Below are 17,105 nucleotides of genomic sequence, written 5' to 3' on the forward strand. Positions count from 1 at the left end.
CTGACTGTCTCTATGTGCCCTGTGATTGGCTGGCAACAGGGTTAGGGTGTACCCCGGCTCCTGCCCAAAGATACCTGGGATAGGCTCTAGCATCCCTTGTGAGGATAAGCAGCTCATTAAATGGATGGATGGATGGATGGCTGTCCAAACCGGGCAACACTGTAGAGGCAATTGGAATTGGGTCACTGTTAGTGGACGGTTAGTGGAACTGATGGATAATATTGTGCAACCTGTGGTTGCTTGCTGAATGCCCAAGGACATTACCACCGACCACACCAAGTGAGCGCCGTACGTTGAAGCAACATGGTGGCCTTCACTTGTAAGGTCAAGTCACGGTCAAGTAGCCTCACGAGCTGAAGGTCTAACCACTGTAAATGCTGACTGTTGGTCACACATTTAACACAGGCATATCAAGATTTAGCAGTCTTCCTTCCACCACACTTATTTTGTCTTGTGATTGAGCGAGTAAAAAATCTTTCATCTGACCTGTAATTGTGTGGAAAGGGGAAATTGATTCAAAATTGGCAATAGCAATGGGACAAGTGAAAAGGAAAAGAAAATACATGTCATTATCCAAGCCGCTTATCCTCACAAGGGTTGCGGAAAGGTGGAGCCTATCGCAGCTCGCTTCGTGCGAAAGGCGGACTACACCCTGAACTGGTCACCAGTCAGTCAAAGGCCAGATATCGACACCATTACTAAGCGGGAATCGATCAAACGCTGCCCACACCAAAGGAAGGCATATGTACCACTACACCAACAGTGACTCCACAAAAATACATATACAGTACATATATATTATCATTCTATTTTGTCTGTATTGTATTTTTTTCATCAAAATATATTATTCCCATCATTAAATGTGATTATAGTGCTATAAAAGAGTTTAACAAAATTTGTATTCATCCTGGACCCTGACAGTGTGGATGTCAGGGTTCAATGCACGCATATGTCGAATGAGGCAGAGATTGTTGCAGTACATACACTCCATACGAGGTGGCGATAATGTGCCTTGAACTTTTTGCCAACGTCCAAGCACGTTGGCATCGTAAATGAGAAACTGTACCTGGTTAAGTAAAGGTCAAATAAAGAAATTAATCAATAAATAAAATGCATTATGCTGACCCTCAGTTGGTGCATTAAGACTCTACAGAATATATCAATTTATCTCATGTACTTCTAAATGTTTGACTACTATTACCACTGTCTGCTGAAAAATAAATGAAATGAAAATAGATGGTGTAGTGAAGTCCAATCAAATGTGCTATGACAAATAAACTAACATCTAGCGTAGAATACAAACCCTATATAGAATGTGAACAGTGTGGTTTAAATAGTTAAGTGGCTAAATAGTGCTCGCTAGTTTAAGTCAGATGCAAGAATATCTCTTTAGATGATACACAATCCTACGGATAGTCAAGATGCATTATTCAGCGAGTTGCAAAACACTTTCCTACTGTCATTTATTCATCATAAGCTGCGCTGTGCCTGTAAGCCCCACGGATGCAATTTGAGTGTAAATGAATGTCTTTTCATCTCGACTGGATTGCTCATAAATTGTTCAGAACGGAAAGATGAAGCACACACCTAATTAGATGGAACAACTTGATCTTTCCTGTGAAACTTGTGGTTGCCGTTACCTTATCATTCTTGCGAGTACTAGCACTCGCACTACGGGCCTTTGACGTACCACTTGCAATTTAGAGCATATCTCTCCAATGTTCCAAAATAGGCTAAATCAATAATGTAAGTTGGAATTGCAAAATTCAAAGTTAGTGTGGAAAAAAATAAAAACCTCCCTAGAAACAGACCAGCCGCTGCCTTACAGTGTAAGTAAAAGACTGAAGCGAGGATTGTGGATTTAAAGATCAGTGCAGGGTTAGCGCTCGTCATTTATATTAGCAATTTGAGCCCATTAAAAAGCTTCGGAGCTGTTCTCCTTCAAACCACTTTAATGAATCTGATATGAATTTGCAGTTCTACAGCATACAAAGAAATCAAATACTGTGTGCGCATGAATATTCATCAAGTGTTTATTCTGTAAGTTTACGTTTATTTACTTCCATGGACTTGACACATCCAATTACATTTCTGTTAAGGGGTCTCAGAACAGCAAAACCACACCACACATTGCATCTGCCCATTTATGTGTGGGACACCATCATCATCACCAATGTATCCCTAATAATTGATACTGATGCACATAATAGTTGACATCAATTTCTGTCGTATTTGAAAAGAGAATACTATTTTAGTAGTGCCTTTAGCTTTGGAATGCACATGGAAATCTATTGAATCATTTGATATGTTTTTAAGTCATTTTCAATGTTAATCATTAGTTAAATAACCTGTAGCTGCCGACCAGATCCATCCCACCATTATCTGAGCTGCTTATACTCACAAGGGACGTGGGAGTGCTGGAGTCTATCGGGGTACAGCCTGAACTGGTTTCCAGCCAATCGCGGGGCACATGTAGACAAACAACCATTCACACTCACATTCACACCATCGAACAATTTAGAGTCTTCAATTAATGCTTTTATTTCTCTTGGTGCCTCAGTAGAGCTCAGAAGATTATTAAGGACACTACACCTGCCAGTTATCACTGTTTGAGCTCCTGCCCTCTGGAAGGCAGTACAGATGTGCAAAACCAATGACCAACAGACATTTTTTTCCAAGAGCCATTAAGACTCTGAACTGTCATCTTTCCTCTAGCCGTGCTATTAATGCAAAGGCACACTGATTTTGATATCTTGAATAACCTTTTTTATGCACTTTGTTTTCCAAGTGTATTTTTAGTTATTTGTATTTATTTTTATTTTTATACTGGTTTTATGTATGCACTGACTCAGGAGAGGCTTTCCTATTTTGTTGTACAGTAGCATGAAGACAAATGGAATTCATTTATTCATTCAGTCATTCATGTTTCTGGGATGTGGGAGGAAACCGGACTTCCTGGAGAAAACCCACACAGGTACTGGGAGAACATGCAGACTCTACACAGGGAGGCCCAGGATTTGAACCCCAGTCCTCAGAAGTACGAGGCAGACACTAATAATTTGTTTACTTTTCCACTGTCCTTTTTCCTAATTATTAAAAATCGATATATTTTTTCTCAATTAAAAGACCCCATGCTAAGTATTATGGTACATTTCTTAGTTTTGACCTTATCTGAGAGATTGTGACATTAAATGTGATCACACATTCTCACATCCAAACAGATTCTGTCGTTCTTTGTGGATGTTGGCATCTGGTTGCCTGGCGATGGGATTCCAAAATAAGACACATAATAGACTCTGACTCGACAAAGCCTTTCTGCCTGCCTCAAGTGTTATTTGTTTTTGCCTTTTGATTGTCTGTACAAAGCGCACTTGAAATAGTACAGTATATATTTACATGTATTGTTTTTACATTCAATTATAGAATGAGTAATTATATATTTTTTTAAATGTGATAATGATGATCTATTTTCTTGCTGAGTTTTACAACCACTTCCCAATTACCATTCACTGGATAATTTGCTGTATTAACAAAGCCATCGCTTGTGTAATGATCAAATATGCATTAGGGGGCTATAATGCAGTTTGCAAAATATGTACTGTATGCCTTGCCTGTTTGTTATAAGAGCAACTTGCTGATCTCCTGACCCAATTCTGGCCATCCTACTTACATGATATTGAGTGTCAAGGGTGATGGATTTCTTCCCCGAATTTCATCCTAATCCCCCATTCATCCAAAGTCATTTTTTTTGTGCTGACTTTTGTCGCAACTTCCGCTCTCCGCGGCCTAGCAAATCCCAGCAATTTGGGATATTTCATTTGCATATTGGGATTCAGCTGGGCCAGAGGTTGATACAGTAGGTCACGAGTTTGAACCCGGATAACATGACAAGACACAGGGATGAGTTGGATTTCAGTGTAATCAGGCCCTCACAATCATTCACAGAAAGGAGGGTTTTAATTCAGTTCACTGCTTTCTCATCAACTTACTTAGTTTTGATCATCTCAGTACTACTTATTCTTGTTGTTGTTTTTTTGTTGTTGTTTTTGCTTCCAGATTGTCACCATCTGGTACATTGTGATTGTTTCCATTGTTTGCCTTTGCATTGATGAGTTGTGATTCTGCATTAGAGGCAGGGGTGATATATTTCAAATACTGTATATAATTTATATCGAAAACAGAGAATGGATTCATTTTTACAGTGCTGTCTTATAGTCCATTCAAACAATCTACGGTCTATGGCTGAATTTGTTATATTCGCAAAGTAATCGGAACAATTACATTGATCTAGGAAAAGATATATATATACATAAATGCAGCACTTCCACCCACCAACCCCATTTCAAAAGCTAAAGTCAAAGATCAGAGAGTTGTTTTATGTATTAACAACTACTATCAAATATTGTTCACAAATTTATCAAATAATTTATGAGTAAGTACTTCTCTTTTACCAAGATAATCCATCCACATCACCTGGAGAATATTCACATGCCGATTAGACAGCACAATTATTACACAAGCAAACACTCAAAACAAATTGGTTATTCAGTTTTGATGTCTAGTCTCCTTTGTTCTTTTTTGACTGTGTACTTTTATGTAAAGCTATTATTATTATTATTATTATTATTATTACGGTATATGTGTCTCAGGTTGAGGGCGGCTTGGTGGGTCGGATGGTAAAGTGTTGGCCTCACAGTTCTGAGGACCCAGGCCCTCCCTGTGTGAAGTTTGCATGTTCTCCCTCTGCCTGCATGGGTTTCCTCCGGGCACTCCGGTTTCTTCCCACAACCCAAAAACTTGCAGCATCAATTGGACACTCGAAAGTGCCCCAAGGTGTGATTGTGAGCGTGGCTGTCTCGATGTGCCCTGCGATTGGCTGGCAACCAGTTCAGGGTATACCCCGCCTCCTGCCCGTTGACAGCTGGTATAGGCTCCAGCACTCCCCGCGACCCCCGTGAGGATAAGCAGCAAAGAAAATGAATGGATGAATGTCTCAGGTTGCCCACAATTAAAGGCCATTCTAAAATGTGCATGGTTACAGGTTGTTTTTTTGGTAGATTTAGGTGTGCAAAGTCTTCTCGGCAGTTTTTCTTGAACACATGGAATATCTAAATTATGATTTAGTAAACACACTTAGAAAGATCCTTAAAAAAAACGATGAACTACACGTTTTACACATTGTGTAGCCCCACACTGGGCTACTATGAAGACAAAAAGGATCTGCATCGACTCCTCTTCTCAGCATTACTGTAATTCCAGTCTCCCTCAGCAGTGCCAATGCGTTGCCATAATAGCTATTAAGATGCTACGGTTTTCAATAAGCTTTTATTGAGTTATGGACGTCTGAGGGCTATTTTGCCAAAGGAACTGATGAGACATCAGTGTGCCTCTTGAAGTGCCTCGTCGACGGTAAGCTTGAAAGTAAGTCAATTAGCTCGATTGTTTTATAGTGGCCGGAGTTCAGTTGAAGTTTGGAATGTAATTTTTATATGTGAAAATTCAACCGGTACTCTTAAAATAAAAAAATAAAAGAATCTAGATATAGCAGCCCCAACAGATTCTACTCTACTTTAAACAGCATAATTAAATAATTGTAATTTAAGACTTATTCATTCATTGTTCTCCAGTTAAACAACCATCTTTCAATAATTTGAAAATACTGAAGAGGTAATTTTCTAAGTCTAATGATATGCCACATGGTGTGATACTTTTTGAAACGACTCTGTGTTCCACCAATAATAGAATTGCTTCAATGAAATAAAGATGTTCTATAAGTAACCCATCACTGCTATCACTGGTAATAATCGTACAGCCAATGCGTACAAATCAGATGGTTCATATTGGGTCTTTATGGCGCACAAGGGGGCATGATAGGAGGCTATCTGGATATAACGCTTCAGTGGGGAGTAATTTGTGATATTTTTTGGTTTTGTTTTGTTTTACTGCTTTAAAACTCTTTCACCAGTATTCATTTGTCTTATTTGTTTTATCCATCCATCAACCACTGATCCATCCATCCATCCATCCATCCATCCATCCATCTATCCATCCAAGCAGTCATTTAAATCCAGGTTTTATTGTGATTCGTTTGGTCGACAGGTTTCGCATACTTTCAGTAATTTAGATTTTCATATAAATCAAGTAAACAGTTCAGAAAAGAGTAAAGGATCTAAAGAAGTATTTAATTGTTGATGCTTCCTGGATGAAGAGCCATCGTCCGGTCACTTCATCAGTGTTATATTATTAGCTTTGGGGCAACACCGCATCTCACATCAATAGCTTTGCCCATCTAATGAGATAATTACCTGGCAAGCGAAAACTGTTGAGTCATCGGTATCAAAAATAAAACTGTATAAAGTAGTGGCTGAGTGAAAGCTCACCTGAGCCCATACAGCACAGTACCATCCGGGTGCAGTCGGATCATTCTGTTTTTCACAGTGACACCGTGGACGAAAGACTTCTTGTCATTGAGGAAGTAGGTGTCAGGCACCCACAGTTGGTCGGCCACGCGGTTATCTAAGGTCAGGTTGAGGGGAATCTCTGAATACGACAAGCGCTTATCTCGCCAGGCCTGCTGGAAGTACATCGTCAGCGTGTAGTCCTGTAAGCGAGGGAACAAAGAAGGATGTGCAGTAACAAAAAGAAGTTCAACGTGATGAAACAGATATGTGAACTGAAGTGTGGATGTGGGAGAAAAGAGAGAGCAGAGAGAGTTACTCTTAAATGCAAGCGTTTTACACAGCTGTTCTGTGATATAGTACTTCTACACGGCCACCTTTCATTTTAGAACCACGCTGGCCTTCAATATTAGATGAAGCCCACTTAAAATGTGAGCGTAACAGCACAACTACAAAGAAAAAGAGCTGTCTGAACAAAGTTGAAGGGGATGCCTTCTCTTCATAGCACTGTGAGCATGAGAATACTGAAATATGCCTTACCATACTTTATAAAACAAAAATACCATTTGAATATATTTTCTGCCATGTGCTGCCATCACAGTGTACATTTACTGTACTGCGTGGTCTATTTAAGACATTGTTTGCCAGTCTGCTGTCTAATTTTGCCAGTTACTCTGAGATGTCTACCCCTAGCTGATTCTCTTTTCATTATTTCTTATCTCGAAAATAGATGGCTGAACAAATGAAAGATTAAACATCCACCAAACAGATTGTTTGCAATGTTCCAGGGTCAAATGTTCTGGTTCTCACTTTCCTTGTTAAATGGTCATACATTTACTGAATCTTGACAAATCCGATGCAGCTTAGATGACACACCTAACAGGTTTGTTATATCAAGACAGACATGCCATGTAAGTGGTACATGTAGTAGCCTCTCCTTTTGTAGTAACTTATAATTTAATAAGACATATAGTAGCTCCCACATGCCACAGAACACTAGTAGACCACAATAAAACAAAATAAATCATATTTGTAATAGCTTGTCAGAGAATGAAAGGTCTTTTGGCCTGGTACACATGGATTTGTGATTAAGGCATGAGCAATTGTTTTTCCACCGCTGCGGAAAGTAAAAGATGGCAAAGTTAAGTTGCACGGGGACCGCTGTATAAATACTGTATAAATATATGTATAAATATTGTAGATTGAGCAGATGGCATAATGTTTATGCTTATCTTCAGATGAAACTACTTCTATCTCGTAAGTCTGCTGCGGAACGTTGATACATGATAGTCCGAGCAGTGGCGAGACGAACATTTGGCACCTGAACCAATTTCATCCACCTCTTAACACCGGCATGAGCATGTTGCTATTATACAAGCCAAGGAACGGTACCTTGATTTGCGAGTTTAAATCCTTCTGCGGCCATGCTTTTACCTCAAACACAACTCAAATCTTCTTTCTCTATTAAAATGAATGGAAATGCCATTCATCTGTTCAGGTGGCTTAAAACACTAAGAAAATAGTATTCTACATTATTGTACTTTATAGAAAAATACATTAATAACATTATTCAAATTATTTTAATGTTGAGGATATTTCAAATGGGCATTATGCTGCTCATTCTGGTAGGCACACCTTGAACAGTAGGGGCAGTATAATACGTACAAACACACCATGTAGATTTGATGATTAAAAAGATTTGACCGTCTTAACTAAACTGCATGAATCATTGTTTTTGCAGAGTATATATAATATATACTGGCCAGTTGTGTTGTACGCTTTATTTTTTTTAATCCTTTTTATTAAAGCTTTGTATGCTCTATCTGCACGTGTTGCTACTGCTTGGGTTCAAATATATGTTCAGAGGTTGAAATGAGGGATTAAGATGGATGCTAGTTTCCTTAGCCTGTCTATGTTTATTTGTTGTATTTCGTTTAGCATTTAGCGAGCGAAACTTTTCTTTAACAATGTAAATATGATTTGGGTAAATAAATACACACACAGGTTTAGCTTAAAGTTAACTTGAAATGGGAGTAGCATTAAAAAGCTTGGAACAACCCATGTGGTTGCACTTGGCTTCTTTTTGAAGCATTGTGGACTACTTTGTATCTGCCAAACTGCTGCTTGTTGTGAAGTTTGCTTGAACCATAGATGGCGCTCATAACACATTTTTTTTGCTCACAACCACTGCACTGAAAAATAAGTTGTTGAGAATGATAAAATAATGGTAAATTAAGTCAGTAATTCTGATGATGTTTCTGCCTCGCTGCGCTGGTCCTAAGCCCCACTCATTTTGAGCAATTGTTGAGTTTTATTAGAAAAGATAATACATTTTCTGTAAAGTTTCTAGCGACACATCGACACAAAGTGGGAACCTGTTAATAATTCATAAACAAATAGAGGAATTCCTTTTTCATCGCCTGTGAAATTCTGCACAATAAATCTAGGACACCGTCAGCCCACACAATCATTCTGGAAAAAAGCAACTTTTTATATAAACTATAACTCTTACATAAACTTCCTTTCTCAAGGAACTTTCTTTTGCCATGACTGACATACCCATTTCCTGGCAAAGAAACTTGAGCATGCATTTTTGAACATGCCTGGTAAGATACAAACGCGATTATTTCAGAGCACCTTCGGGACTCGCATGTCGCCTGGAGGAGTTTGGGTAGCGGGAGCATCTTTTATCCTCTTCCAATTTGACACATTTTGTCATACTTGTTGTGCACCTTATGTAAACCCTTGCACTTGAAATTGTACTTACTATGGCGTGGTAGCATTTTGGGAATTTGGCAGTGTAATTAGAACAATTCATAGTTAAAAACTTGATGTGTGATGTCTCACGACCAAAATATCTGATATGGCTTGGAGAAATGATTTTTCTTTTCTTTTTCTTTTCTTCCTTTGTTCCCACTCACACCAACTTCTCAGCTGCACGTGCCGCTTTCGCAACACTTCCATTTCCAGTTGACGATTATGTAATGCTCACACTGGCATGCTGTGTATTGCAGCACGTGTGGGTGAAGAGATGCTTTTTACCACCAAGCGTTTTTAAGAAGCTACTCGGTACCCTCCAAAACAGACCATTGCAAGTACTTTCTCACGCATGCTTGTAATTCGTCTTTACACAGCTTCAACACTGATTACACATGCATTACAGATAGTCCAAGCCACTTAAATTCTTGTTTTGGGGGATTTTCATAATTATAGAGGCACTAACCATCTCAAAACAAGCTGTTTGGAATAGAATTTAGTTGGAAATGGTACAAACACAGGAACATTATATTTCTTTAATTGTTTTTCTTTTTTCACTTCTTTTATTTTTACCTGACTATATACCTCGAAAGGATTTTAATCATCCCAACGATTCAAGACAAGCATATTTTGCCATAATTGTAATGAGACTAGTGAGTGGAAGTTCAAGGCTGGGGGGAAGAGATGACTCCCTTGGGTTGCACCAGAGGATTCATGTGGAGGAGCAGCGACCGGAGAAAAAAATGAACAGAAAAGACACATTTTAATACTTCAAACATAGTGTACATAAATGAAGTATACTGTAAATGTAAACATCCCCTTTCATCCATTTTAAGTGTAGACGGGCAGCATTGCCAGAGTTAGTTAGGGTTCATAGCATTAATTAATTTGGAGCGTTTAGAACGGTTGTGTTTTCAAACATTTATATGTACAATTATATTTAACTTTTGTGTGAAATTCATTTGCATAGCATATTTTTTTCAAGAAATTTTATTTCTTATGTATAAGGGCGCGGCACGGTGGGTCAGCTGGTAAAGCGTTGGCCTCACAGTTCTGAGATCCCGGGTTCAATCCCAGACCTGCCTGTGTGGAGTTTGCATGTTCTCCCGGAGCCTGCGCGGGTTTCCTCCAGGCACTCCAGTTTCCTCCCACATTCCAAAAACGTGCAACATTAATTGGACACTCTAAAATTGCCCCTGGGTGCGATTGTGAGTGCGGCTATTTGTCTCCACGTGCCCTGTGATTGGCTGGCCAGTTCAGGTTGTACCCCGCCTCCTGCCCGTTGACAGCTGTGATGGGCTCCAGCACTACCTGTGAGAACCATGAGGATAAGCGGCGAAGAAAATGGATGGATGTATAACTGCAGCATTGATCTTAATATAAGTAACATATATTATATGTATAATTTTGTCTTATTACTGACTATAATGATTCTTTTTTTGTACAAAATGCTCCAAAACTTTGCAGTAATAGGCTCCGCAGAGACCATTCCGTCTTGCAGTCTTCGAACTCATGGCTTTATCTGAAGACGTTCTGCAGGATGCACAATTCTACCCACCACTTCCAGTCCACTTTTAAATGTGTTTTCATCTCAAATAGACAACTGACAATCACTGTCGACTAGAGTGGGTGCTGCGTAAGTGTGGCAGGGTTTTAAATATGTCCATTGTCATGCCCCGCAGCCTTTTATTGCAGCCTTATCTACTTGAGGAAGTTGTGGCTTGCTTTGTCGGATGGGCTCTGTGGAGGTGACACTGTGGCTTCGCCAAACTTTCCTAAAAGGCAACTATTGTCTGCCTTGTCTCGCTGCGGGAGGAGGAGGCTCTAAATTAGCAGAGCGTCTGCAGTGACAGTGCGTGTGCACGTGGAAGTGCAAGTGATGCTGTCATAATAACAGTCGTAATGAGCATCACTACATAAACTGTGTTAGCAGAGAGTGGGCGAGAGATGCAAAGCCAAAAGGAAGGAGGAGTGATGCAGGAAGAATGACAGTAATTTATGAATATGCCACAGCTTCGAGCTGTCAGTTTAAGGCAATAACAAAGTCATTGTCATATTCACAATGCTAAAATTATTACTAAATGTAAAACTTTATTGTAATAAATTAGTAACCCTACGGCAAGTTCCACAGCATAGCCGCATTTTTTACGGCTGATGTAAAGCACAAATGGTGAAATAGTCATGGTCAATGTGTGGTGGCCAACACCCCTTCACAGGTTTGGTAGACAGACAAAAGATTTTGGATAGTTTCTAAATAATTATATGAATTACATTGAAAGACTTGCTTAGAATAACTTCACATTTATGCAAATTTTTGGGAGACTCTCCTTGTAAGGGGGAAAATAATGTAAGGGGCCTGAGAATATAATATTTTGCCATGGAAGTCATTTTTTTTCCTCTAGGCCCCAATTGCCTGCTGATCACAGGGAGAAATTATCAACCCCAGTCACACACACACACACACACACACAAAGTTTCTGACATGGTTAGAGCATCTGCGTCACAGCTCTGAGGACTGGGGTTCAAATCCCGGCGCTGCCTGTGCGGACACTCCAGTTTACTCCCACATCCCAAAAACATCCATTAATTGGAGCATCTAAATTGCCCCTTGGTGTGATTGTGAGTGCGACTGATTGTGTTTATGTGCCCTGTAATTGGCTGGGAACCAGTTCAGGGTGGCGCCAATCTTGATCGAAGGTAGCTGGGATAGGCTCCACCACTCCCGTGACCCTTGTGAGAACAAGCAGTTCAGATAATGGATGGATATTTCCAAGACCACCACCATCGATATGTTCCTTGGAGACATTGGGTTGGAGGATTCACTACCCCAACCAGCAAACGGCCCAAGAAAATCGACAGAAACAGCAGTCAGACTTTGGACGCATACACATGAGAATTATTGATCATTACGGTGGATTTTCGCTTTACGATACTACCAAGATTTAACGTTTTGTGGTTATGAACAATATCACCATCAGAATATGTTGTCACGCAGCATTAATGGTGACTTATTGCCTTACTTTCTGTTTTTAATTTGATAGAAATATTTACTGTAATTCTGATTCCATTACCACATTGGGATCTGACTTCGGTGGCTTCGAATTTGTCACCAGTGCAGGAACGGAAAACTGAGGACCCCTGTGTACGTATTATCTCCAAATTAATTTGGACACATGCATTTTTTTCAATTCAAACACTACTCTGTAATGAATACCTATGGTCTGCCCTCCATATTATGAGGCCATTATCAGAAGACAGTATCTATCGTATACTCTTAAAGGAGCCAAAAACAATCAAGTTGGGACATAAATGATCCCCTAAGTGTCCCACATTTTTGGTTTATCTGTTGTGTGTTTGTTTCTGAACAATAACCAACATTACGGCAAGTGGTGTGAACCCGAGGACAATAAAATGCATATTGATATCCAGTAGAAATAATGGAAATTATTGGAACTCATCTCGGGTGACACGGTGGAGCAGCTGGCCTCACAGTTCTGGGGTCCAGGAATTAATCCCAGCCCTACCTGTGTGGAGTTTGCTTGTTCTCCCCATGCATGTGTGGGTTTTCTCCGGGCACTCCTCCCACATCCCAAAAACATGAAACATAAATTGGACACTCTCAGTTGTGATTGTGAGTGCGACTACTGTCTGTCTCCATCTGCCCTGTGATTGGCTGGCAAGCAGTTCGGGGTGATCCCTGCTTCCTTCCTGTTGACAGCTGGGATAGGCTCCAGAACTCTCGCGACCCTTGTGAGGATAAGCGGCTAAGAAAATGGATGGCTCTCATCCACGCACACCGACCTCCGTTCACCTCTGATCCTCCAAGTTGCACCGTCCACTAACTCTTGACATCAGATACCCGCCCCCATGCCACATGGCTGCTCTAGGATTAGGAACAATACCAAGAATGAATATTAAAGTTATTCACGGGATATGTGTTTTTTTTTTTTCCTGTCCTCAGTCTAAGCCTTAGATTGTTGCTTTTGGCTTCATTTGTACTGATTTCCTCTGTCCAGGGAGAAACACAATAAGTCCTTACAAAGTACCGGTGCACGACATAATACAAGGTTTGACTATTTTCTAACATTCCACCATGACAATTATTCTTGGATCCCTCCAGTGCATCTATTCATCGATTCATGGCCTTGCACTCATATTGTGCTTTTCACACACAAGCATCTGCATTTCCGGCAAACATCATTTGCAACAATCATTTAACCTATCCATATATTAAGTGACTAAGTTAGAAACACCATTCAAGTTTTAGAATGTAAAACTTCCCTAATCTCCCTTGACTCTTTAATGCCTGAATCAGACTGCAGGACAAATTTGTTAGACCTCTGCTGTAAAATCTTGCTGTATCGCGGTCTCACAGCAGCAATGCCACACGATATGTATTCTGATACAAACGTACCACGTTTTTTACAATCTGACCTGTGGCCTTTTAGGCTGATTGAAACCTGCTTGTGTGGAAAGCTAGTTTTTGAGAGAAGACAGGCAATTGATCAAATAGAAGGGAAAGACAAATGTGATGAGGTCAGAGTTGATATTGGCACGCCGATTAAAAAAGGAGAATTTGGTTTTGGGTGAGGACCAGCAGCTCGGCTAGGAGACAAAACCAAAATAGCGAGCACTTAGGTTCCATATTTCTTTCTTCCATCTACACTCAAAGCCTGTTTTTCATTTGAGAGGTGCTGAATGAAGCGAGGGGCTTATTAAGGAAGGATAAAGGGCTTCAAGGGGGTAAATGTGAGGCACCCAAAAGCTCAGCAGAGCGGCGATGCAAATTGCTTATATTCTTCACAGCTTGCCACTTCCACGATCTGATATCAGCACCAGCGCTGACCTCCTTCTGATGGTTTCTCTTTCTGCCTTTATCCCTCTACCCTTTCCTCACTTTTGCTTGCTTTACCTATCTTCCTGTGTCCCATTTCCAGGAAAGTACATCCATCTTAATCTCTCTAGAACTCATGCTGTGTCCATTTGTACACTTTGTACACATATCAGTCCCCTACTATTTACTATTATAATATCACCGGTGGAGGCGTTGTCGCAATTGCCACAACTGATTAGTCGCAGTGACTCAGGAGACCAAAATGGGGTTGGGCTTGGGTTATCAATAGAGGCCACGTCTTGTGGAGACCAGGTTGCTTGGAAGTCGCTAAGGAGTCACCACACAGTAGCAGCAATGGCTCTGCAGTTGAAACTTGAAACCGTTGGAGTGAACTTTTCTATGTTGAGGTTTTTTTGTGCTAAAATGAAACTTAGGTTTTTGTGAATTTCTATTCTGAGTGAGGATGACAAGTTTTACCAACAAGTGTTTTGTCTACCAAAATAATAACTTTATGAAGTATTTAACTTTAACTGAGAGGTTAGAATTGATAAAAGGCAGTATAAAATGATTCTCCTCTATGTGGACAAAGTCTGTTCAAAAGACAACTTTGGATATTGTTAACTACTGCCCCAGAATGTATTTTACTCAAATGTGTTGTCACTTTTACAGGTCTGCTTGGATGGGGATTGTGGAAATGAAACTTTTCAAAAAACTCAATGACATTATTATTATGTGACCATACGCTAAGTTGACCTTTTAATCAGTCCTGTTCTGTGACCTTTAAAAGTCAATGAAACCTCCCTTTTCACATATTTCTATAATTTCTTTAATTTTCTTAAACCTGCTGGGGAGCAATGTGATCTCACCGCCCCTCAGCCAATGCTGCACTATCATCCATCTACTTCAGTGTCTTCAAAAAGCCCTCCAACAACAACAAGCGGCTTTCAATTTCCTATCCCGCACTGTCCTTTTGCCGCCAGCGACAGGCTATGAGGAGCCTAGCAGAGGGCACAGCTTCTCCAAAGAGGCCTAATAATAAGCATGGCAGCCCCCACCGAGCTGAGTGACATACAGTATATTCCCCGGTCTCCCGGCAGCTGCATACGAACTCCTTAATATTCAAGCATTGTAGCTGGAACAGCTTGTGCACTGCATGGAGTCAGCCTGCAACACACGTCCACCGAGGCTTCTGCAGGGGTTTCATTTCATTTCATTTCAGGGGCTGTTTCTTCCAGCATAAATAATTAAGTTTTACATTGTTGTATCAGCAAAACCAGTGACGTTCAGTTGGACTGACAGAGACACCTAAGATGACAAGAGAGATGAAAAGTTTAGGATACACAGGCTACCTGACACCTATCAATGTCTAATGCGTAATGTTTAATCTGTTCAAAATTACCGACAGCTAATTACAAATCCTCTGGCGAGAGCAATGATGTCAGTTAACTTAATCCCTGAATTTCTTTTTCCTGATCACTTCACACTTGTGACATTCATAGGCATCAATCATAACTGCCCCAATGACAATGAAAAAGTTTGCTTCTTAATATTCATAAATAACACTGTAAAAACGACAAACTTTTTCTTCTTCTTCTTTTCCTTTCGGCTTGTCCTGTTAGGGGTCGCCACAGCGTGTCATCTTTTTCCATCCAAGCCTATTTCGTGCCTCTTCCTCTCCAACATCCACTGTTCTCATGTCCTCCCTTACAACATCCATCAACCTTTTCTTTGGTCTTCCTCTCGCTCTTTTGGCTGCCAGCTCCATTCTCAGCACCCTTCTTCCAATATACTCACTCTCTCGCCTCTGAACATGTCCAAACCATCGAAGTCGGCTCTCTCTAACCTTGTCTCCAAAACAATCAACTTTGGCTGTCCCTCTAATGAGTTCATTTCTCATCCCATCCAACCTGTTCACACCAAGCGAAAACCTCAGCATCTTTATTTCTGCTTCCTCCAGTTCTGCTTCCTGTTGTTTCTTCAGTGCCACCGTCCCTAATCTGTACATCACGGCCAGCTTCACAACTGTCTCAGTTTTAAGAACGACAAACTAGGGGCTAATAATAATCCAATAATTTTCAGTTGTGATAGTCCTTATTAGGGTTGTGCATGAGCTGGAGCCAATTGCAGCAGACTTTGGGTGAGAGGTGGGGTTTTTGATATTTGGGAGGAAGTCAGCGAACATGGTGAAAATGCACAAATGGAAACTCCACACAGGAAGGATTCAAACCCCCAACCTCAGAGCTGTAAGACACACTGACCACTTCCTGACTGTGTTGTTGATGGAATACACTTTGTCAAAGTGTCTTTTATAACAAACAAGGACACTTTACAACATTTAGAAAACATAAAAGATAATATAATAACAGTAATTGGATTGTACACTTTTTTTTTTTTTTACATACATAGCCATTTTGCTATTGATTCGCTACTCAGTATGTCTCCAAAACATCAAACCAAGAATATAGAGAGAAAACATGTGATGCCAATGTTTTGGGACCATCAGTTTTCAAATTCATAATAGTACTGCTGCCAGAAAATCACACTGCATTGAATGCAACTGCTGAACCGACACATGCTAACATGCTAACGACAATGGAGGAGAATGAAGGACTCGTGTATTGCACAACACATTTTATCCAATAGGTGAGGTGTGCAACTTTGTTCCTAAATAGATTCCCTGTAAGTAAATGACCTTAAGCTTTCAAACACAATATCATGTCCTCTCGGGTAAAATTTTCTCTGTTTTTTTTTTTTTTTATCATTTATTTTGGGATGGACATTGCTTTAGAAGAAGCTCGCAGCCAATGGGGAAACAAATTTAGAGCCACCATAGTTTATGTTTTTCCTCTTCCAGAAGCAGGGATGCTTAGTTTAGGCAGTTGGCAGCTGCACAGCTTAACAGACGACATACAATTTATTAGAGTCAATCGGGGCATCTGCAAGCCCTCTTTGTGTCCCTGGAGAGGAATGTTGGAGTGAAAGGCCATTCGGAGAGAGAGAAGAGGGCTAAGCGAGGACAAGAACCACACAGATTATTAGTGAAGGATTAGTAAATGCTTGAAAATCCCGATGGAAGCTGTGAAAAAAGTTGACAAGGGTTTCTCTGTTATTATCGG

The 17,105-nt window shown here is 40.3% G+C and overlaps 1 protein-coding gene across 2 annotated transcripts in view; it reads right to left on the reverse strand.

Annotated features, from left to right (window-relative positions):
* The window catches only part of LOC133491732 (gamma-aminobutyric acid receptor subunit beta-2), a 47,539-nt gene that overhangs the window by 19,187 nt on the left and 11,247 nt on the right, over positions 1–17,105 (reverse strand). For both annotated transcript variants that reach the window (XM_061803278.1, XM_061803277.1), the window contains exon 4: positions 6,381–6,601. In XM_061803278.1, the coding sequence (XP_061659262.1) occupies positions 6,381–6,601 (221 nt within the window). The remainder of the gene's footprint in view (positions 1–6,380; positions 6,602–17,105) is intronic.

The sequence above is a fragment of the Syngnathoides biaculeatus genome, chromosome 18, assembly GCF_019802595.1.
Source record: "Syngnathoides biaculeatus isolate LvHL_M chromosome 18, ASM1980259v1, whole genome shotgun sequence".
Lineage (NCBI taxonomy): Eukaryota > Metazoa > Chordata > Actinopteri > Syngnathiformes > Syngnathidae > Syngnathoides > Syngnathoides biaculeatus.